This window comes from Ptychodera flava, chromosome 22 (assembly GCF_041260155.1).
Source record: "Ptychodera flava strain L36383 chromosome 22, AS_Pfla_20210202, whole genome shotgun sequence".
Classification (NCBI taxonomy): Eukaryota; Metazoa; Hemichordata; class Enteropneusta; family Ptychoderidae; genus Ptychodera; species Ptychodera flava.
In genome coordinates, this window is record NC_091949.1 from 30,426,426 (window position 1) to 30,451,288 (window position 24,863).

General features: G+C 37.4%; 2 protein-coding genes across 3 annotated transcripts in view; both read right to left on the reverse strand.

Annotated features, from left to right (window-relative positions):
• The window catches only part of LOC139123170 (choline O-acetyltransferase-like), an 85,934-nt gene that overhangs the window by 33,988 nt on the left and 27,083 nt on the right, over positions 1–24,863 (reverse strand). Inside the window, exon 2 of the mRNA XM_070689241.1 lies at positions 925–1,135. Coding sequence (XP_070545342.1) covers positions 925–1,005 — 81 coding nt within the window. The 5' untranslated portion in view covers positions 1,006–1,135. The remainder of the gene's footprint in view (positions 1–924; positions 1,136–24,863) is intronic.
• The window catches only part of LOC139123171 (vesicular acetylcholine transporter-like), an 82,279-nt gene continuing 70,690 nt past the window's right edge, over positions 13,275–24,863 (reverse strand). The window contains exons 1-2 of one of the 2 annotated variants that reach the window (XM_070689243.1): positions 24,303–24,437; positions 13,275–16,918 (exon numbers count right to left, since the gene is read on the reverse strand). In XM_070689243.1, the coding sequence (XP_070545344.1) occupies positions 15,188–16,792 (1,605 nt within the window). In that variant the 5' untranslated portion in view covers positions 16,793–16,918; positions 24,303–24,437 and the 3' untranslated portion in view covers positions 13,275–15,187. Of the gene's footprint in view, positions 16,919–24,302; positions 24,438–24,863 lie in introns of those variants that run through there. The other variant, XM_070689244.1, reaches the window with a different exon arrangement.

Sequence of the window (24,863 nt, forward strand, 5' to 3'; positions counted from 1 at the left end):
ATCAATTTGTTCTCACACTCTGTATTGTTGCGCGAACGAACACCTCGTATGTGAAACGTATGTTGATTGGTCGATTTTGCTCAGCGCCCAGTTCTCTGCACGAATTATTTGACGAATAAAACGTCGCGTAATGTACAACTGGCACTATAGCTGACAGACGACTGAACCGCAGAGTGAACAGGTTGTTCTAGATTTGAGTACGGTCAGCGTCGGCAACAAATACACGGAGGATGACCGCTTTTATGTTGTAACGGGAGAATTCAGGCCATTACAAACCTATCGGCTGTGTACGCTCGTCGACATATTTTCTGGAGAAGAACTGACTTGACAGCGATACAGTTAGCAAAAGACTTCGATGAGCGAGCCATCTGCACACGAGGCTGTAGCAGACGACAGCAATCACGCAATGTCATCAACTGATGGCCACTAGAGCTGTTTCGCAACATTTTCCTCGGATGACCTGGAGAATTTTGTGGCTGACCAACAAAACAAAATTGCCATATCGGTAATATACATGTTAACGTGTTTGATATGCACATCAATGAAAGGAACTTCATTTTTCTGTGCGGAATGATACAAATGAAACAAGAGCAATCGGGTGCTGTTTTTTGATAGTATAAAACTACCACAATAAAGTGCATTTTTCTAAAGATATTGGAGGGACGTGAGAAAAATAATCCCACACCCCAATGGGTTGGGATGGAATGTCTCACACTCGTTGGAGAATTCCGTCTCACACTCGCCTTCGGCTCGTGTGAGACAGAATTCCCCAACTCGTGTGAGACATTCCATCCCAACCCGTTGGGGTGTGGGATTCTATTATTCCAGTGAAATAATAACTTGTTATCTCAACTCCCTTCGTCATGTTATTGTGCGGGAGATGACTTTAGCAAAATGATAAACATAATGATTAAAGTTACCAACCGGCTTAACTTCTTGAGTAAAATCATCGTCATCATCATCATTTGCATGTCCATTGGTCATTGAGTTTGTCATCCGGGACATTTATGTACTGTGATCTCTCCGCCAGCAGGTGATGGTAAAGATGACGGCTTGAAGTCACTTCCCTTTAATGTTTATTCGATTTTTACTTGCTTGTCTTCAATAACCCGAGTCTTCTATCCCGACTGATAATCTGAAATACAGTTAAATTGTAATTGGTTAATCGAACGCAGAATTTTTTTTAATTTGCCAATGTTTAAACGGAGTACGTGCGTTGTGTCACTTCATTACGTCTTTTATCATTAGATACTGTGAGGTACTTTAAAAGGCAAAAGTTTCCATATTATCAACATTCAGTAAAGACGGAACAGTTAACATTATGCATTATGTTGTAGTGGTACAAACGTAACAAAGCATTGAATTACACCGTTGGAGGGCGTGATTGTCTAAGTGGCCATGACATATTATTCTAACAAAAAAAGACGAAATCGTTCAAAATATTGCAAATGAATACATACGGAAGTCGTTGAAGCAATGACGATAGTGAATGCATTGGACAGAAACGTGTATGGCGAATTTCTTGGCAGAGCTTGAACAAATGCTTATCAGACTTCTTGAACGTTTTCTGTTTGTTTGTGTTTGTTTCCTCACGTGTAGCGACACTGTGATGACACGTACACACTTGACAGAGTACTACAAGAACAGGTGAATAAACTGAAGGAAATGATAAGAATCTTAAAGGTATACTGTCACCTGTTCCAATTTTGCCACAGTTACCATGGAAAGAGAAAATCTAACCAATCACAGATTTTAAGCGGGTGCCCGCTTTTTAAAAACAGCGCCCACACATGGGCACTTTGAATACCAAGGAACGCCCCTTTGACCATATATGGGCATATTTAGATTACAGGTGATACCTTTAAAGGCAAACATTGTCTGATTGTTATCAGCCTCGTTTTGGAGTAACCATAGAATACCATGCAGATTAAAAACTAGTAATACTATGATTGTAAACCTTACGTTTCGATTTTCATATCAACCTGAATAAAAGTCATTATTCTTTTTTCAAAATCTTTCAGAACTAACTTATAATGAAATAATTACCTTTGATAAGTTCATATTACGAATAGTATATAGTAAGTTAGATTTCTTTAATCAATTAAGTCGTCTAGAAAGCATAAATTCAATTTAATATAAAAAAAACAGCAACTGAAGTTTTTCCAGCCCGAAGGTAGACAGCATTATGCACTTTTTCGTATCCGTGTGAATGTTTGAAACCGCCAGCCTTTTAACAACATGGTTGCTAGCTATTGTCGCTAAAAGCAAAACGATACACCCTTTTAAGGAAGCTGTCATTCACTTGCTTTAGATTATTGTATTTCCGGTAACTCAATTCTGAAATATTATTAGCGCAGTTCAAGATTGCGCTTGATTACAGCTTTCTAGCAAACATAAGAGGAAATTATACCGAAACAAAATAGCTCTCATATTACCGCGGAACTACTACATCACAGCAGGTGAATCGGAAGAAACAAAAGTGGTCTCCGGTAAATATGGGAAAGCACTTGTATTGAACACTTGCCAAATTACAATTTTTGATGCATGTTTTTGGGTTCGGGGTGAAAACTTGTCTAAACACAGTCGAATACGGTGAAAACCAGATCCAACAATCAAAGTTAAACAGTCAGTGGTAAATTTCATTCGTTTTGAATTTTCGGCGCTCGTTTCAAATTATTAGACCATTTTGTTTTACGATTGTCGAAACTTTTTGCCTGGCGAATCAGAGTACTTGAGAGGCTTAGCAATTCCAATCCAATCTTCCTGATTACTTCTGTTTAGTCTAAATTGAAGAAATGAGTCACGCCGGGTGATCGGGCTGAAAGAGCGTGCCATTCCTGCTCTAGATATTTATCTATCGTGAGGATAATGGTATCAACGAATTCTAGTACACAGATTTACTGTCGGTAAAGAGAGAAATCCTCCAGTTTTTTTCTCTGTATGCACATTGATCGTTTTGCTCCTTCATATAATTCGATAACTCTGTATTATGTGTTGCCAGACTACTTCATACTGTAGATATTTTTACGTTGAAGTGCCTGAAATATCGTTGGAAGGCGGAGTTGTCAAACCCGTCCATTTCGCCACCTTCGTTTCCAATTTTCTTCTTTTGAATTGCTTTTGGTTGCATCACAATATGATTTCATGGTAAACTTGTGTACAATGGTTGGCACAAACAATTCCAATGGTGGACACAAACACGTTGGAATTGTTCGTAACGAGAGATCACAGGACCACAGAAGACTTTTTCGTAAGGTGTGTCATAATTCAATCACAGCTTAGACAAGACACGTTGCTATTTCTTGCTTTCAAAGGACACATTGAGACAATAGATTTATGCGAGTGGATTGATCTTCCTGTATTTTGGTACGCCATAGCGACCAAGAAAGCTATCGACGAATTCTGCAGAGCACCTACCAAGCTATCTGACACGGATGTCTCTGTTGTAGCACTTTGATTGTTTTTTTATTGTTGTTTCTTCTCTTTTGTACGCGTACCATTGAAAAGAGATATGTAAAATCGTGGACACAGCATCGTGCTCAGGGCGATCTTGCACTGAGTTTAAGTGTATGCTCGCACGCAATGTTCGAATCAATTAGAGCATAGAAACAATCCAAACACTTTCATATCGACAGTAATGACGTTTGCACGAAGTACAAGGTGTACATGCATTGCTTTTGTGGTCCATGCTAACATTACAGTATCAGCCACCAAAGAAAGAAATCGTCTACGAGACAACAATGTAATAATTGATGCTATTTCATTATATTTATTTTTCCTTGCCTTCTATAGACTACGAAATAAGCACAGAAACTGACTTCTGTTTCGTAACCTCTGGACTGTTTTATCAATGGTATACCTGTAGATGAAATTGACCCTAGTTCCACTATTCTCTAAAACTTTTGCGACATGAAAAATCGTCAGCAGACAGATAAACAAACTGACATTTTCAGGATATCCTATGACTAACAGAAAGGCACCTAATTACTTAATAGCGAAACGATATTCACTGCACAGAATGTTACGTCACTTCACATGTTGTCTATTCTGTGTGGTGATTGCAATGGCCATTTTGTATTTCGATAGCAAGACTACCGCCAAGCATGAGAAGGAATTTTTTCAAGTGAAGCTGAAATTTGATTACGCAGACACAAAATACCTTACTCTGAACACATCTGTTACACAATAACCGATGGTTTCTATTTTAGAATACGATGCACATAGAACCATTAATATATAAATTGATGTGTTGGAATTTTGCCATTTAACTCATACATACCTTAATTCACATGAGTGTCCAAATTATTTTGGAGACCACTTTATGACAAATATGGAAGCACTTCCTTGAAAATTAAACTCTTAAATGTCACCGCTTCCTTGGATTACATATTAGCATTTATCCTTAGGTGATCTTTACATAGTAAAGTTTAAATAAATATACGATGGAATCTCTGACCATTCCATCCTATATTTACTCCCTAATCTAATTTTATTTTCGGAGATGAGTTAATCACAAACCATATGCAATATTACGTCACGGCGAGCAAGCGTTTTTCGCGTTTACACCAGGTTAATAATTATCCATAATACGCTAATGTACCAATACTCCCCGTTGCAGCCGGGAAAAAGTCGGAGAATTTGTTACACACCTTGCTTAATTGACTTGCAAATGTTGTTTAATTCGAAGAGAGGGTAACCGCGAAGTTTCGTTCTGAGAAACCTCTGATTAGGCCCTCACAGTGGGGTTTACGTTAAATCTCTACTGGATGCTTGCAGAATAAAATGAAGCTGATTGGAAACACGCCGATTCACTGCTTTTTCATCTACTAGATGCAGACTTTTTTTAGATTGCTTCGCAATAAAAGTTGAGACCTTGTTGAACCCTCTGATGTTACAGAATGAAACCCATTTAGCAGATGAAATATCGGGTCGATTCATCCTGCCGTTATCTGCCAGAGAAGCAAAATACTCGCCCTCCGTATACTCGTCACGTATTTTTGTAAACTAGACAGAATATCGTCCACTGGCAGTTTTATCCAAGATTTATTTGCAATGTAAATTTTTCCCAACAGCTCTTGCAAATGGAATGCATGCATAATTGGTGAACCATGCGGTTTTTTAAGTTGATTACTCTTCTTACTTGAACAGACACATATAGCCCCTAAGGTTACTTCAAGTACGAGTGTCCGTCAACAGACACATATAGCCCCTAAGGTTACTTCAAGTACGAGTGTCCGTCAACGGACACTCTGATATTATGCTGCAAGTTATTCAGTGTTAATGCTTCTCTTCGTGTCCGCATCTAGCTATCTATATCCCTGAAAAGATATTGGTGTATATGTACCATGAGTTGCATCGTTTTGATGTGTGAAGATTTTGCAATTTTGCATTTGAAATGATTACTTTTAATTACAGAAGAAAGCCGCGTTTTGGGTTGCCCTCGATGATTATTTGAAATTGTCGGTCCTACTGTAGAATCAATAATCTTGACGGAAATTAGAAAACGGTTGTAGAGATGTGCACGAATTAACACTAAACTTTACGGAACGACAGAAAGCGTTGCTCTGAAAACCTTTTATTGGCCCTAGAGTTGCAGACTGCATCTTAGTCGGAACATTGCATGAAAAAACATAGCACCGCTAATTGATAAGCGCCTACTGAACCATAAAGGAATTTTCAGCTGCATAATAAAATGAATAATTCCAAGATTGATTTACTGTGTACTTAGTGATTACAAAATTAAATCATTAAATTAGTCGAGTTAAGTGAAATGCGTGACGTCATACTCTGAAATTCCAGTGAGCTGGCCTTGGAAAAGTTACTGAGCATGCGTGACGATAACATTGCGTCTGTCAATCATTACTACCTCATAATTCGTTTTGTTCATCGCCCACAAACGATTTCAAACAATTTTTAGAGGAAACTATTTCAGTTAAGACTGGTTCCTAAACTTTTTTTCGGTTAGAAGCTACTGAAATCGTTGTCGTAATAATGATGTTCATGCTGTTTCCAGCTCTGGCTGTTCACCTGATGTTTTGTACACAGTTTGAAAGTAAACATGCGCCATTGTTTAATAGTGACCAACGTTATTGGAACCCTGCCCACGCCGTCTTGAACGATCTCGTATCTCATCGGCGTAACAATGTTTAATGGTAAATATCATGCCAACGTTTTACCAAGCCTGTTGCGTTAGCTTCCAATGGCTTAAAAATTGTCAATCGATCGATAATATTATAACATTGCGTCTCTCAATTCACTGTCATTTCACTTTTTGGAGATAGATTGAGTTAGAATTTAGATGTGTTCTCAGTTGCAGAATTCAAGCTATTATAAGCTGCCAGATATATTTTGCTGGATTCATCAACTATTAAAATGGCCAACTTTCAACTTGATCATTTCATTAACGTTGTCCTTTTCTCTTCCTTCAAATGTTTTCTGTACTCAATGCAAAGACGTCAAAATATCATATTTAATTTTATCAACATGAAGTACCAACCATGTAGGTCGTATATTTATCTACAACAATCCAAAATCTATGAACATGAAAATATGAGTCTGTATTCGAAATTTGAATGTTTACAAAAATGTGCCATTTTATTTATCGGTAAAGATGTCGGCATAAATAAATTTTACACGTGTTAGGAAGACTAATTCAAAGAACTCAACTTATTACACTAAACTTTGAACACACAAAGAATGATTAATTTAAAGCTATACGTGGACTATGAAAGCTTTTATTTACTTCTGGCAATTTACTTTCAAAATTGGGAGTAGAAAAATTAAATGACATTATAAATTAATTGATATGAGTCAAATTCGACAATCATGTAAATGCAGGCATTCGCTAGTGATTGCATGTTTTGTCAGAGTATTTTTTTTTCAAAACCACGGATACCCTGTCATTACTTTGCACTTCAACTGTTCTGAATTTTAAGATTTGTTGTGTATTTGCCAGCAACAAGGGCGATACATAAAATTTCATTGTAAGATAGTATAAACCGACGATATATGAGCCGGACTGTCAAGAAACTAACAAAATACAGTAGAATAATAATAATAATGATAATAATAATAATAATACCTTTATTAAAAGGCAAAAGGACGTGCCAAGATTAGGACAAAAAATACAGAAAGAAGTACAAAAACACACTCAGGAACAAAAAGACCAAAAGTCATAAAACAGACTAATTAAACTTAGGTATGATAAGAATGCAAATAGAAGTTGGATTAAAAAATAACAGTGAGCGCGCATGCGTAGCATTTTACCAAATGTTATTAAATACCTAATAAGAAGCTTTACCATGCCAAGACACATATACGACCTCTCTCGCTTTTGAAATCAGCTACGCATAGCTATGTCAAATTTTTGCGTCGCATTAAAATTCTCCTGATGGAACCGAAAGACGAATTATCAGTATCATTCAATTCATATTTTAGTTCATTATAACAATATCACGAACAAGTTTCAAAGAACGAATATCTTTCTCAGACATTCGACATTTTACAGTGATATCGCAGACGATATGATTTATGATCTTAAAGCGGGAAATTCGTCATGGTTTTATCCAAAAATAGCAGACGATATGCTTTATCAGTTTTCGGCGGAAAACGTCATTGTACCATTAACCTGTTAGTGTGCTTTTCTGATCGATAACATCAGCATCCGGGTCAATTGTCAGTCAATTAGCACAGTATACTGATTTGATAATCGACACCCTCATTTATTATCAATTCATCGCGAGTCTTTTCTCGACTAATTGACTCCCTTTAGGAAGATCAACATCAATCTTGACGTAAATTTTTCGGGGGGGAGGCTGCGTGCGTACTTTCCAAAGCTCACGTGATCAGTGCGTGCTTTCAGCATGGTATGTGAAATGGTTATCACGTGATGTATGCTGAAACTATTTTTGCGCAAGCAACTCTCAATTCTTTGAAAACTTATAGTGGCGTCAAACTTAGATATAACTCTTCAAAGAGGCAAACACAAACTTAATTTATTGTTTGCGGGACATATACTCAACACCAAACGTAGAAATTCTGAGCTGCTGCGCTTATTCCCTTTCGAATGATCTTACCATCGCAAGAGTCATGTGACTTAAATTTACTGGTAATTTGAAGGGCAAACTGACTTATAAAAATGAAATTATAGTTATTCTCACAGAAAACATTGTGTTGCTGATCACGGCCGGTATTGACTCATCAGTGATTATTGATTAAATTTTGCCACTTCACAATTACCAAGAGAAGCGCCATACTCAATTATCCCAAGTGTTAAGTTTTAATGAATGCCATTTGTGAACAGCAACTCGAACATGTCCCGCTTTGGCGATGAAATCTACATACCTTGGTCGATTTAATATTCATATTTCTTATCTCTCCAGCTCCCTCGCACTTTCGTTTCCGATACTAAATTCTTGCACCACCGGAAATTGAGGAAACTGAAGATGATGAAGATTATGAATAAACTCTTACAGATTAAAATGATTAAATATTCGCTGTATATTTCCTTCGCATTTATGATGAGAAACCATTACAATGATGGATGTAAATCAGTAGATAATGTTTAAGACTAGAGCAGTAATTCATTTTCACTTTTCTCGTTGTGGGTACACCAGTAACCAAACCTTCTGCTTTGTATAAGTTCGCACATATTGTTATAACTCACATGGATAAAGTATGATTTCTAAATTGGAGTAGGAGTTGAAAAACTGGACCATTTGAAAATCCATGCGCCTTATCTCGTTAGATTAAATATTTTGTGAAGGAGCAGTAGGCACACCCGTGACCTTTGACCTGATAAAAAGTTCACCATATTACTGTGGCTTATCCTAAATTGTGAATTTTGTTGTTTTTTTATGTTTAATGATATCCCGTCATTGATTTCGGCTGTGTTTTGAGAAATGTGCCGAAATTTTAATCGATAGGTCGTCACAAATCTTTGAGTTTGTAATCCATGTTGTGACATGGTTCACGTTGAGATATGGTTGCGACTTGATAAAAAACGACTGTGAATATCAGTTTCACAATAAATTTGGTTTTCATGCAAGTCTTGATTTTTGCTCGAAATATCCGTCGTGCTACATAAGCACGAATTGTGCTTATCGTCTGAGATTAATGATACATAAAATTAGACCGGTCTCTGATTACATGACTGGAGGATTTGAACACATATTCGCAGAAAGCAAAATACACGACATGTTTGGTTCGTTTGGAGGTTGAGTCACATCTGGTCTTCCAAAATTCATATCGATCAGTTCTACCGATATAGAAAATTGGAAACCCCATGGCAATCCGGTCAATTTGCTAAATATCAATTTCTGTAACATTTTTCATACCAAGTTACACCCATGATAACGGATTCACATTAGCCTTAAGCCGATACCGCTTTCACGAATTTGATCTGAAATTGATCTAACAGATTTGGTCAGTCTAAGATACACGCATAAACCAATACGCATGTAGTATTCTTTAAAACGAAGATATTTTGCCTGCATGCCAGTAAGAGCAAACATGAGAATTCCTCACATAAATTTGCACGAGACAATATAAGTTGATTTCTTTGCGAATTTGTTTATACTATCACATCGAGCCTTCTTGATCTGTGGTCTTAAGAAATGCAAGCAAGATTTTTAAATCAATCGATTGTTACCAGTGCTATTGGTTCTGTCTTCTGTGTAATGTTTATTTTAAGAATGTAACTAAAAAACGGTAATTTCATGACTCCTTCCAATGAAACGTGAAACTGTTTGAATTTTTCACGTGTGTGAATGAGCGAGGGTAAACGAAACCTAGGGACAGTGCTTACTTGGGGGTGCCGACATAAACATTAAACCCTTCGGGCTACGTGTCGTGTTAGAATTTCGCTAAATCACATATTGACTCCCGATGTCAGTCTTATAAAAAGTTTTATTTAAGAGGCATAAGTCATCAAGCTTACCGCAGAAATTACAATATACACACTATACCGTTCACGGAGAACAGATACATACCGTAGATCAAAATGAAATAAACTTCTCCCTTCAAAGTTGGCAACTGCACCTTTGAAGGGACTGCGGCTCGTGTGAGACAAAATATCCCCAACGAGTGTGAGAAATCTGATCCCAGGTCCTTGGTGTGTGAGATTCTTTTTCTCACATGACCACAAAATGCGTTAAATTCACATTGAACACGTACAACATTATCCAAAATCGTGACAAGTCTGCCGTCTGCCACTGTACTTTGACCTGCTTACTTTGTAGTTCTGGTCTGTGTGTTACTCGTCGTGCCATTGGATAACATTTTGCGCGTCGAACAAAACAGACTGTTTATCATCCAATCAGAGCTCATGTAATATTTACAGCAGAGTGTGGGACAGTTTCTGAGAGTGTGGGATCGATTTTTCCCACACTGTCGATCCCGCACTCCAAGCGACCAGGAATGTGAGAAAATGAACTCTGCCACACTGTACTTTTGCCAAGTAAAAGGTAACATTATAATATACATCAGTGAAGCGGTAGTCCTCACAAATTGTTGATGTTGAGGACATTCACTGCATTTGACAAGTGTAGAAATGAATTAAGAATGTTTTGCTGATTGGTGTATGTCATCTATCGTCTTATAAAATATTTCCATAGCAGAAAGTCGAGCGACCCGAATGCCTGTAAAGAAACTTGCGACTAACCCCAAAGAAAATGAATAAAGGGAACGTACAACAACTTAAACATCAGACTATTGTCCGAGAAAATCATCGTCTGCTGAAAGTATGCTTTTCCAGTAATTCTGTGTTGAAGGTAGAACACTGTTTATCACACTAGTACCCTGGTTGCTACCAGCGAAGCCGAATTAAACTGACTGTTATCATTTACATGTGTGATAACACATGGAATGAACATTTCGTCGGCTGGTCGTCTTCCAGGAAACAAAAGAGGTATTTATTGTCATTTTGTGCGCACTTTGAGGCTTTGTGTGTTGTGCGTTTTGACAAAGAGGAAACTACACTGGTCCGTGAGTTAACATTCAGAACACTGATGAAAAACAGCTTAATTTTAACGTCGTTTCAACAGATGGATGTTCACAACATTTTGAATTTACTAAAGGCTATAGCAAGTTACACATTTTGCATCCATTGTACACAAAAAGCTCTTTTCATACCAACAAATTCAATACTGAGTCACATATACTAAATCATGGTATCAATTCAAAACGTTGCCGATTTCTGTTCGCTGCAAGTCTAGAATGTGACTGTTTCACCCTTGAGTTACGATTGCTCCACAAATGGTGCCGTCACACATTTCCTTTTATACTTGTCAAATAAGTGACGTCATAACAGCCGAATGGACATGGTTTAAGGTGACCAATGTTTGTTAAGTTAGTTCGTTATGTTTTAGACACTTTACTCACGTACGTAATCGAAACACCTGATCTCTACATCGATGAGTGGCAAATGTTCCAAACTGCGGTATCATCACTGAAACTAACATTCAAAGTTCAATGCCTGACACGGTGAGGGATGCTTCGTACGAGTCGTACAATACGCTGTAAAATTCCTCTTTGTATGGAATTTAGTGTTTGATATCGTGTGTACACATTCATTGTTCAAAGTGCATCAAAGTCCGGACACAGTTCGTACTAACATGTAAAGTTTCCTTTCATTGGCTGTGCATGTACTTCACTTTATAGAGAGACGAGGAGACAGAGAGGCAGATAGGTAGACACTGATAGAGAGGGCACAGGAACAAGAGAGTCAGCAGACATTCTGCTCAGTTATATCAGTAGCAAACGTTTTGACAAAGTTGCTGTCTATATGAAAATGTAGGATTCGAAACAACATATGGAAACGATAAATATGTAGTTTGGTTTTATTGAATATTTCAATTGACACATGTCAATTAAAATTGTACCGTCTCTTATTGTTCCTTCTATCAATTTTCTTTTCTGTGTCACTGCAATATAAGGACCTTGCACAGAATGGGTTGTAAATCAAAAATTACGTACCGACATCAACAGTCATTTTAAGTGCTCAACACTCGAGTAATTAGGATAAGTTTTACAAGGCAATCATCTTAACGTAAAGCATTGAAAGAAAATGAAACTTGATCATCATAAAACGTCAAGAATCCTTGTGGAAACGATTAGCTACAAACTGTTCTTCGTATGGCATGGCGAGTATCAAGCCACTGGGACTTGGAAAGGGTTACATGGGGTCGCTTTAATTTCAGCACAGTTCAAAACTACAAAGTTGTCAGAATTGCCTCGGGTGGTTATTTGTGTTGCGCCAGTGAAGTAATTACGAAAAAATAGGCAAATGCTGAGTTCTACAAGTTACCGTAAAAAATGTGACATCATAGCCCATATTATCGATAGGAATGTCAACCAGCATCTTGACGAAACCTTACTCTTTATGAAGTATGAAAGCATGCGAAGTGTTTTAAACTCATTATCCAATCAAAATCAAAATCGTATGATTGCTATAAAAAACGCAAACAATGTTATAGCCCACAAGCACATCCTAGCTTTGTACATTCAGAAGCCCTAGGATGAGTAATTGGATTGTATTCAATGTTATAATCCGTGACAGTTATTAAATCAAATATAATATTAAACCTAATATTCAAATTAATTTACTATTTGTACAGAATTTCACTCGAGCAGAAATGTCAAATTAGGAGTAAGAATAGACAGAGTTTGTATTTTCAAGGTAGCATGAGCCTCTGGGGCAGTTTTAGGGACACTATAAACAGTAATTTTCTTGTCTGCGTGCTCCAATGTGGATTCATCGTTAAGCCTTGGGAGTAAATGCTTTGAACACCTTGTTTTCGTGAAAACAAAAAAACATTTTCTCCATGTATATTTGGTACAGGGAAAGTGGCCATTTTGAATTCCAATGTCGATAAGGATAGGTAATTGGTGTTTCAGTTTTGTAACGCACTTTACACTACCTTTTTCATACTTGATTATGAAGGAAAATGATTTTATAGTGGAAACTTTGAGCCAACTTTTTACACAGACGTCTGTTTAGAGACACGCTTTACATCAAGTTGTAACTGTATTCAAAGAGAAAATATGTCCAGTAACGTCGCTGTGTGTTTATCCGAAATAAATATTCAATGTCAGCGACTTGAGATAGAAAAATAACATTTACATGTTCAATAGATTTCACGCAGATGGAAACGCGACGGCTGAGATTAGGTCGTCAATGGAATTAGGTTGAAGCTTGGATAGTTTCTACACAAAACTCTGGAAAGTGAACTGCTATGAAATTGAATTAGAGAGACTGCGAAACACAAGCAACCGGGTTTGAAGAACTCTGTCCAATTGACATAACTTTATTACACTTCAAATGAACAAATATTCCAGTTATTGTTGGAAGAAACAGATCAAACATGTCAATTAAATTATTCAAAGGTAAACAAAACAAATTCAGAGAAATAATACATCACGTGACTTTGAGATGAAGGAATGTCGTTTTGCAGTAGAAAATGCAAATTTAAAGAGTGAAAGGGAAAGAATGTTCCAGAAGTATGATGGATGAATATGTTACTATGACGATAAGATACTGTACTAATCTAAAAAATTCGTTCCATGACAAATATATTACACTTTATTCGAGCGTCATCGCAAACTCAGCGGCGTTCTACCAGCAAATGTTTAACCGACTAATATCTATATGTCAAGCAGGTTTTGAAGAAATCGATGATCTATTTCTATGCTTTGTTACCATCCCGAAGGGAAACGGTATATTACCGCAACGATGTAATCGATTGAACATTAAATGAAAAGTGAAAAAACACGAGATCAAAGTCGACAATGAATTTTTATCGGGTAGTTTACTACTTATTGAAAAATCTGAATTTAACTTAAGTGACTTTTGAGCATGTCTCGACACTATAGCACCGGAGCTGCTATTTTATGGTACTTGAAGGATTCTGAAGAGTTTCTTTCCGAGTGTTTCACTTCAGTAAAATATCATAAACGATGAAGTTTCAAAAGCAAATGACGCTCACGGCATCCTACAAAGACAGGTAACGACTGCCTTCTCCATTTAATGGCTATTCAACAGCTCGCTCTTATCTTGATATTGTTATAAACCATAGATATAATCTACATTTAACTTATTTACCTATTTTCCGTCAACTTCTATTCTACCAAACAGGGTATGTACTGATTAAATGTGTGTCTGTGTGTGTCCCTGTGTAGAAAGCTGAGGGCGTCGAACATTTGATATTGTCGAAAGCTCGGTATGTGTACGATGTTTAATAAAGATAGGTCAAGATGTTGTGTACTATATTCCAGTACTTAAAGAGATAGCTTTAATATGCTTGCATTGTTTATGATCCATTGATAAATGGCCTCTGGAATGATGTCACTATCATATTTAGGAAAGACACGTTCACATGAATGTAGCATTTGCCTTTAAAAGCATACTAAGTCTTGTCTTCACAAACTTCCATACATTGATACGATAGTGTAAAATCCTTACTATTTTCTACACGGGTATTTGCACTCGTTGCTCACTAATGCCTACATCGCCATAGTGGCCGAGTCTGGTGATTGTACTCCAACGTAACATACAAAAGAACTTGAAAGAGGAGTTTTTGAGACACTGCATATACCTTTGTAATAGCAGCTGAAATGGTTACCTTCTGCCTTCGCCATCAACCGTGATAACTGTTTTGTCCAACCTTTTGAAAACTAGTAAATTTATGCACTTGATTTCTCCAATAGTTGTCAATGCTGACCAATCACAATGCACAATAAACTAAATAACAGTCTTCACAAATTGTAAATCCCTCAGAATGAATAAATTAAGCTGAGAGATCAAAGTTTGTCCTAAACTTTTGTGCTGATTCTGTTTCCTGATTCGGAAATATTAACATCTAAAGATCGAGAAGATGACAACATTCCCACTCTGCTACATTTAATCTGACTCTAATTTCAAACAAATTCTCACGTCAGCAAAGTGATGACAAGAAAAAAATTCGGAGACTTGAAATCAAAATCCGGTAAAGTTATGCAACTAGTGATGAAGGTAAATGCAATCTACATAATTTTATAAAGTTACAAATTCTTACATCTTTTATTTGCACTTTATTGCTGTTAATTTACACGTTTGACTTTTTTCGTTAAAGTCATTTACTCTTAAAAATTGTAATTTTGGCAGATTACATAATAATATACAAGAAAACAGGAAATAAAAAAACGATTTTGATCAGTCGGAGAGGCCACCATATCCGTCTTGGTGTAGTCGCCTCACGTGGACCTTTTGCCTTGGGCTAGGGGAAGAATCTGCTTCTTCTTCAGAATCGCTTGTAACAGGGTCGTTGATTGATCCATTCATTCTGATGACGTTACCAGGCTGGTACATCCCATCCGGTGTATCTTTCTTGGACTGGGCCAGGACAGTGCGATAAAGGCCGGTAGGAGGGTCTGTGGTCAGTAGAACCGTGTCTTCCTGCATTTGCGGCTTTAGGTCATAAACTTTTCTAAGTAAAAAGCACATTGGGCAGTAAGCGATAGACAGGAGTCCGATGATTATATTGAGCCAGGTGAAGCCAATTCCTCGAACGATTTCACCCGCTAGGATTGGGCCGAAGGCATATGCCAGGGAGTATGAAATGTCTGCTATGGCGTAGACGGAGCCGTAGACAGAAACGTGGCGACAATCGACGAGAAAGCCCAGAGTTGGTAGCAATGCAGTGTCTATTAGAGCAATTCCAAAACAGATTCCGCAGAGTGGGATGATGAGGACTCCAAAAGACGACGAAAATGGCGTTATGATCGTAAAAAGTCCAATGATAAAGAGACCTAGTAGCGCATATAGCCATTGGTAGTGTGGGTATCTTTTGGCGAGTTTGACTGTTAAAATGACTCCTAATACATGAGGAATGAAGGCAGGTAACCAGATAATGCCCTGTTGCCAGCTTCGAGCGTTCATGGTGTCCCTCATCCAAACGGCTATCGTTGGTTCAATGAAGGCGAGCGATACGTTGGCCATGGCAAGCGCTCCGGCACATGTAGCTATGTAAGGATCTATCATTAGCTTGTATATCGGTGTTCCCTTTGGCATTTGCCACCTCTTTTCACTGTACGGTTTGATAACAAACATCAGGAGAAGCCCGTCACAGAGAGAGATTGTTGCCAGGATTAGAAACGGTACTTGCTTGCCGGCAAACTGGTACAGAATACCGCCAAACGGTGGTGCCACGAGGCAACCGAATGAGATGAAAGCTAAAGCGATACCCAGGGCCTTGCTACGTTCGCCTTCTTCTTGGAAGTTGTCGGCGACCATGGCAAGCCCCGATGTGTCTGCAAAGGCCGAACCCACTCCTTGTAAACTACGAGCTACAAACAGCACTGCGTAGGTTTCTCCGAAGGCAAAGACAGCAGTGGCCACGAACATAAGAGCCAGTCCGATCAGCATGGGTATATCGTAACCTATTCTGTCGATCAAAGTCCCGGAAAATGGATTAGCGAGGAGTTGGACGATTGCTTTAGAAGCGAAAAGAATTCCCAACGAAACGTCTTCGTTTTGGTACTCAACTGTGGTCGCTGTAGGCCCTGAGCCATTAACGAGTGACCAGTTAAAAGTAGTGTTCAATTGATATACTGTCTCAACTGTCTTCCACGTGTCGACGGTACGTAGATAGTTTGGTATAATTGGCACGATGACCATATATAGCATGTTGTCCAACAGCAGTACTATGCATACTATAACTAGGATAATTTTTCGTTGCGTAGCTGGATTTCGCACTCTTTCAATAAACACTTGCCAGTATTGTGATATACCTTCCGTTGAAATTCCTAGCGCCACCATTTTGATTCCTGAAGCCCGCTCACTTTCTACTTATATATTCTGGGTAAACAAATCTCTTCAATCAGTCACTCCACTCACAAACGTTGATTATTGAATCTGCTTGGACCAACCCCAGCCTGGAATTTCCTTCGAAGAAAAAGAAAAGTTCCATGTCAGCGATGTTGTTATTCTATTTTGACGGTTTGGATGAACATTTGAAGGCCCACTGTCGTCGGCAGAAATCAATGTCCTGCGCGTGCGTTGCGCACGCCATTGCAATGTCACTTCTGCAGTAATTTGCATACCGAGCACCTGTATTCAGTATTGTTGTGAGGCTGAGGTTGACGGTTTCGTGATCCCAGGGGATTCTTGCATTCAAGCCGATATAACGATTTTTGAGCGAAGACTTAAATTGCTTTGGTGATAATATTCTCCGCTTCGGTCCATTTAACTTTGGTACTCGACATGCACTGTCGGCACTAAACTTGTGTGGAAACCAACACCGTCTCTTAACCTGTTGTTGTATTGAATCATTTTAAGTAGCCTCGTAAAATTAACTCCTCAAGCATTTACGACCACAGTCATAAATATTGGTTACAGTGTATAACTTGAAATGTCCACAGCAGTTTATATGTCCTATACAACTGTGAAATAAAATGTTGAAATTCTGTGAAAGAAAGCTATCGCACTTTAAGATGACAGGTAAAATATCTCTCTGGAAGCAGTGAACTTTCAAAGTACCGAATCAAGCAAAATGCTGACTTCTACAACGATAACTGTACATGTATACTGAAAATCGATGTTCTTATTTACCCAACCCTGGTGAGCTATCCCCATCAAAAAATGGAATCGACTTGAGAATTTTACTCTTTTTCGTACTGAAGACTTTGTAATTACATGAACCGCTGAAGTCTGTGCACTAAGCAGATACAAAATATTAAATTAAACTCTTGCATTTTCCTCCCATCAATACATTACAAATAAGTCATGTTAGTCCTTGACCTTGACGGATTTGAGTCAAACTACATGCAATCGTATTTATCATGGTATCACAAAAATTATCCAACCCTTCTGAAAGCCCGATGTCATAAATAATCATGACATTGAGGTTGTAAAGACTCACCATACGTCGATATTTAAGCTGAGGAAATAGTAAAGTAACAAAAAGACATGAAATATTCAATGATGTCAAAGGGGTTTCATCCCGGAAACATGTCGCCTTCCCATCGTAAATGCTGTATAAAACACTGACAGTCTCTGAGGCAAACTCGTTCTCTTAATAACCGGAATGTAACCATTAAAAGCCGGTTGTACCAAGGATAATGTGTTTACGGTGAGACTGCAAGTTTCTACTGTGCAGGCTACAAGTTGCCCCCATGCAGACCATGGGACGGATTATCCTCCGGTTGAAAGAACTGGCAAGGATTGCCTGAAATTTAGACATCTACACAATGTCATATTTCAACAGATACCCGAATACAATACATGAATACATAGCGTGTATACGTGCGTTTTTTGTTTGTATTTAAGATTATTTAACAATGTCATCAAAAATAACGTCTCGGTCATCTGCGAGTTTTAACTTCATTGTTTACAAATAACATCATATATCTGTCAGTCTGTAAGAGGAAGTATTTCTTTTTGTGTCGATAAATGCACTATAACAAAGCGTATTTAATTCCCAACTACACCAACAACCGATACAATTCTGTACCCATGTCGTTTTTCGTGTCGTGACATTGAAGTCGTGTAGTTTTCATTACGTATATAAACTCAGTCCATTACGAGAGTATTAAACTGTGCTACCGTTTCTGTAATTAAACAATTTTCTGAGCAATTGCCTTAGAGCGCAGTGTCCTCGAAGAGAAGTTGTAATTGGCTTTCAGGGTACTTAACATCATTTGCGGTAAATGCAACCTTTTCCCCGAGTTTGTCCGACACACGAACGCTCTTACATTGAGAAACACTTCGTATTAATTGAATCGGTACTTTCCTACGATGACTGTCACTTATAATATCTGAGCATTTTGAGCGCGATTCAACTTATCGCCCAAAAAGACATTTGCCCTGAGTGTGTTTCTATGGAGACAGTTAAATAGCGAAGCTATTCGTGAAAGCTGTCTTCATTTCTTTCATTGTGACTATTAACTGTCACTTGCATTCTGAGAATTATTGTCATCCAAAGACAAGCATAACTATTAGTAACACAAATATTTGATTTTTTGTCAACAAATCAGAATTATATTTCACAGTTTTAGCTAAATTTAGTTTATGACAGGTTGTCATAGCAAATTATTAGAATACGCTTTATACTTTTCAGATTCATTGAGATGAAAGTGTTTTTGCTCAATGACCATAACATTAAATCGGTCGAGGAGATATTCTCCGTGCACTTCAAATGAAGCTAAAGATAAACAGCTTCGGCATCTAATTGCCTTTTGAATTCTATGCACGTAAAGGTCTTAATCTATTCTCGTCGACGATTACTCTATTCTGATGATTAAATAGAACAAGACATAAATACGGATGATGTTTCCAGCGAACCGTTTGGGAAGAACGACTTTTGATAAATGACTGTATGCCGGATGACATCTGATCCACACAAAATGGCGGCATCGCATCAGGCGGCGAGAAAAAGTGTGAAATAAGGCATTGTACTTACCGGTTAAAACTAAGATCAAAATCGTACCTTCAAAAGGCAAATGTAATCTTGACTTGTAATTTCCTAGTTTAGTGATCATGATTTAAAGAAAATTTTGCGTTATCTCGTTATTGTTAGGGAATGTGTGCTACTATGTACATCTGTTTCACGTAGAATTAAATGTTTTGTGGTAAACACACGGATTGATAGAAACAGATCTGTAAACAGCTGTTTAAAGGTCCATAAGCTGTAACTTTTGACTATCTTTTGTATTCTCTGTTTGAACAAAATATTTTCTTGTTCTACTCGATTTGTCAAGTGATCAATTCGTCAACACAGCCTCTAATGTCAAGAGTTGCTATCGAAAACTGAATTTTGTGAAGGTAATAAAGCATTTGTCATCGATAAAATTACATTATTGTAGAGCGAAAAAAGCGAACTTGTTGCCGTGAAAAGAAATGAAAATACTGTTTAAAGTTACCGTTATTTCACCTTTACAATTATATTTTACTACAAACTGTTACATAAAATTTTGACTGTAAAGTTTTTTGGTACGTCAATCGTTTCTTCTTTTATATTCTTTCATTATTCTTATGTAAAATTGTTATAATTTATTTTAAAGGGCAGTTTTTTAATCAGCCTTATCTGAGGAGATTGACTAACTGTAAACTACTTTCAAAGAAGAACAAAGAACTAAAACCACATAAACAGTGAATGTGAACAACAACAAATGTGAGAACCAGGGATTGAAGATTGCCCCTTTAGATATAGAGCATGTTTAAAAAACATATATATTACACAACTTTTATGAAATGTGCTTTTGAGTCTTTTTGTAGAGTGTATAAACTATATATGACTTGATTATTCTGAAGGTGAGCGGCTTCCCGACACTCGGCAGAAGATTTTCAAGGATTCCGCCTAAAGCCCCGCTGTTGAAATGTTAATCCTACTGTTCCTATCAGAGGATTTACGACAGCTGTGTGAAATCTCGCCAGTGGCTCATAAGCAGAGAAGAGCTTTGAAGCTGGTGTTTCTCACTGTAACGCATAAACACACACTTGATCTCTGGCAAATTGAATTGCGGTAGTCAATCATCCCCGGTAATAACTTTTATTCAAAGTCGTCGTCGATAGGCGGACAGATTTTAATCATAAGTCTTGTTTAGTATAATTAATGAGCGCTGATGTAAGCATTGCGACCTTTTGACCTGACATTGGTACAAGTCGAAGGGTTCATGAGACTATTTCTGTGTGGCAGTTATTGATGAAGTTAATAGCCGATGAAATAATTCATTTGAATGTCTGACGTATCTTTCCTGATCAATAGTGTCCCTTTCTGGATTTAGTAGCACTTAGTTTTTGGGGAAAACTTTTCTAATTGCTACGCGCACGGAAAAATTTTATTAAAATTTGTTAACTCAAGATTTCTGTAATAATCTAAAATGATAACAGTGTTGAACCGTTATCGTAGCTTGCTTTTATCCACCTTGCACGACTGCAAATTTGGTTAATTTAATTAAGGCCGTCACTTTGTACACCCATTGCTATTGGTCCACGTTTTGCGATCACTCTGCCATAAACCAGTGACACGCTCATCTTTCCATCCTTCGAATTTCCATGATTAACCCAAGGGCACTGTCAATTGACAAGGCATTCATGTCAACCACAAGAGAGCAATTTACTGAATTACTCCATAAATATATCTCTTTACCTTTTATACCAACCAAACACTGCTTGAATTCTCAAATTCTCAAACGTTTTTAGGTAAAAAAGGATTCGACCGTGTTCTTGACAAGTTTAAGGAGCGGTAAATTCCATGACCAGTCCAAAGGAGGTCAAATATTGACAGGAACGGCAAAACCTGCGTGGGATGACCTTATTCACGCTAAAGATAAACCACAACTTTGATTATTAAATTGTGGATTTTATCAAAATTGGTCCCATGCTATGCGACTTTACTTACTTAACGAGAAAACGTATAACTTTATTCCAGGACGTAAAAGACAATAAAACGCGTCGGCTTTAACGCTTGCATCTATCGTGACACATTCTGCTGGTCCCTCCCCATTGCAACGGACTCTGAGAGGTGTCGTTACGGCTTAGACGTTTAGTAGTTCACTATTCGGTAGGAAACTCAATCACATGCATTTCCCGAAGCATTGGGATCTAGATGTATTTCTGAAAGACCTCAGTTCTAGCTTGACTGTATGTGATCTGTGAAACGTTGCAACAGAATAATTTCAGTTCCAGAATTGCTAATGTCAATGACCTCTCGACATTTCATAAATGTCGACTGCTTCTAAACTAGTCCATGATATTTTAATGTTTGTTGGGTCATTCATTACACACTTCATGCAGTTTCCGATCAAAACTGTTTCTTTTCTGGCTTCCATCCAAAGTGACACATACTAAGTTTTGTTATTAACAGGATTTAATCTCAAAGAATAACGGAAGAGTATGGAGAATCCCATTCACTGCCATCGTTATGTTTGAATTGCAAAACGCAAAAGCTTCCCTGACAGTATTACTGCTGGCCGCAATCTTTGATTTCCTCGGAATCTAAATTTGCGCAAATTTCAAAAACACAGACATTTTTTTTAAGTTGACCTCCATCTGGCAGTGAAGAATTTCACTTAATGATGACTCTCCAAGTCTTAAAGAGGGAAAAGAATGTTACTTTCTAAAGCGGTTCATTATATCTGATTCATTTGAAAGGTGACATTAAACGCTGAGTAGAAGACTTTCAGATCTTTAGCATTTCTAATGAATTCATTCTCAATTGTTTACAAAACTGTGTTCCTCGTTTCGGCAATTCCTTGCAGTAAAAATCATCGACTTTATGTGGCTAAAAATAGATCCATTTGTGTACAACAAGAACGATGTCAAATGTGAAATCTTGGACGTGAATATCTTAAGATAATACACGTAAATTGGGCCATTAAAACTTGTCAAGTTCATGTTTTCACGGCGAAATTTCGGCTAAAATTTACTGTAACATTGGTCCGAGTAAACAAGAAGAAGACGCGGTTATGCGTTATCGGAAATTTAAAGCTAAAATTAAACATCAACTGAATCTTGACGTACGTTCACAAAAGAGGGTCATTTGACCTGCCGTAAGGTGTACTTTAATGGATTTCTACTTCGATTGAATCAAAATACTGTTTTTTCATAAACATACTAGAAGCCAGCACTATCTCTTAGATTCATTCAGCCAGAATTTTAGCTTTGTTGATACCATACATTTTGATATTTTGGATCACTTTACTGTGCCCCCATATATTTTGGCGATAAAATGTGTGGATTGTATGTTCAGATTCGCATTTCAATTGTAGACACTTCACACCTTCGGCTAAACTTTGTCGTACACCATTGATCAGACCGATTTCTTTACCGTCTGAAAAACTTCTATATCAAAGAACGATATTTTTTACATTGCTATGTAAGAGATTCATAAATGTACCTTGATAATCGTGCATAGATATAGAATCCCTGAATGTCATACTTTGCTTTGTACAAATACAACGTGTGACTGTCCGGCATAACATGTGTAGACTTTTACTCAAATCACTTATTGAAAGTTTACGCAGCAATCGTCCGTCTCCCCGGGCGGCCTTTCATTTTAATTTGCCAAAAACCTTTTGGCGCAATATCTTCTAGAATCCCTTATAAATATAAACTGCCCGTAGTGAACGATGTAAGCCCTTCACTACTTAGACGTTCTATCAAAACTGTCCTATTAAATTCGAAAAGGGTCATTTGTAGCAGTGCTTTCATAAATAAATGTAAATGAGTGTTGTTACTTTTCTTTTCCTCTTTCCTTTGTATATGCAAAGGTGTCAAGTATCTCACTTTATAGAAGAGCGTTCTTCTTACGAGTATGGCACGAGATTTTGACAGAAATTACGAAAACGGGACGCCGATCTCTTGGTATCATGTTTTACCACAGTTTGTATTCAAGTCTCTACGTTATTATTAACCAGTGAGATAATATTTGACGAAAAAATGAACAAAGACATTTTTACACAGGTATGCACTTCAAGATATCATTCAAACAAACTTTTATAAATACTGCACACGAAATGTCTTAAGCTTTCACCGCAATTCCTTCTATTACTTTCAAATGCATCTATGTACTGTGTACCACAAAAACACAAGACATACCGAAGAATCGCCAGCAGGCAAATGTGTCTTTAAACTTATGCAGAGGATGTTTGAACAAAACGAGGGGAAACACAAAAATGTAAATGAGAACATAACTGAATTAAGTCTTCTTTTCCTGATATTTTTCACCAGCACTAGCGACCACGGCATGGACAACTGACGTAATAGTTCGATAAACCGACTGTCTTTTTAAATGCGGCACACTTCTCACCACACATTTCAATTGTTCAAATTTTGAAATCATTCTAATTTCTATAACGTGGCGACTGTATTAAGGGATTGTTATCTTTGCGAATGAATAAAAGTGAATGATATCGTGACTCGTGAAAGCTATAAATATTCACGACTTAAAAACGAAAAACTAACAAAAATTCAAAGGGCTTTGTAAAAAGAACAGGTGTAACGGATAGTGAGGTTGGGAAGGTTTTATCGTGCGTGTTAACTAACCAAGATAAAATTGACATTCCTAAAATTAACACCCAAAGGTCCTTCAGTTAAACAACGTGGACTTGCCACCTGAACAAGCCATAAAAATGCACACCAGACAAAGTCAAGGTCATGTATAATATTGATTAACAACAGATGGGTCTCTCCCATAGGACTTTCAAAGCACAAGAAGTAATTTATCACGGATTTCTGCAAATTTCTCACATTATACAGTTTCGTAATTTCAGCTCAGTGATGCAAATCTTTCTTACTAGTAAACTAACAAATAAATATTTGAACTAACCTGAGTTGTTGGATAGCTGAAATGCTCGCACACAGAAATAAAGTCAGCGAATGCACAAAACCGGCAACCACTTCTCCAAGTTTAAATTAGACGTTTTGTGCTCGGTTGTCTTATAAATGGAAACTCCTACACAAATGCATCAATTTTCCTCCAACAATTTATACGCATGCGCCAATTTGAGGTTGTACATTAATGTTGTCCAGGTGTAATTGAAAAAAACTAACAAACTAAGGGGACTCCCTCACACGACGTAAATACTTTTGCGCATGTCCAAATACATTTACCAGTCATCGGCAATTCATGGGGTGTTCACTGAAGTTAATTTTATATTCAAGTAAAATGCTAGAATCTAGAATTAATGCGTTCAGTAAATGAAATTTCTAGAATAATTATCATTCGTGTTCATGACTAGTGTAATTTGATTTGCGACTTAATGAAGTTCCGTGTTTTCTCGATGCTTCGAACTTTGTTCAATTAAGACATGACAATTCATGAAATTGACAGAGAAGAGAAACTTCTCTGTCTCCTTTTTTGTAATTAACAGTCATTCTTATCCCCGTT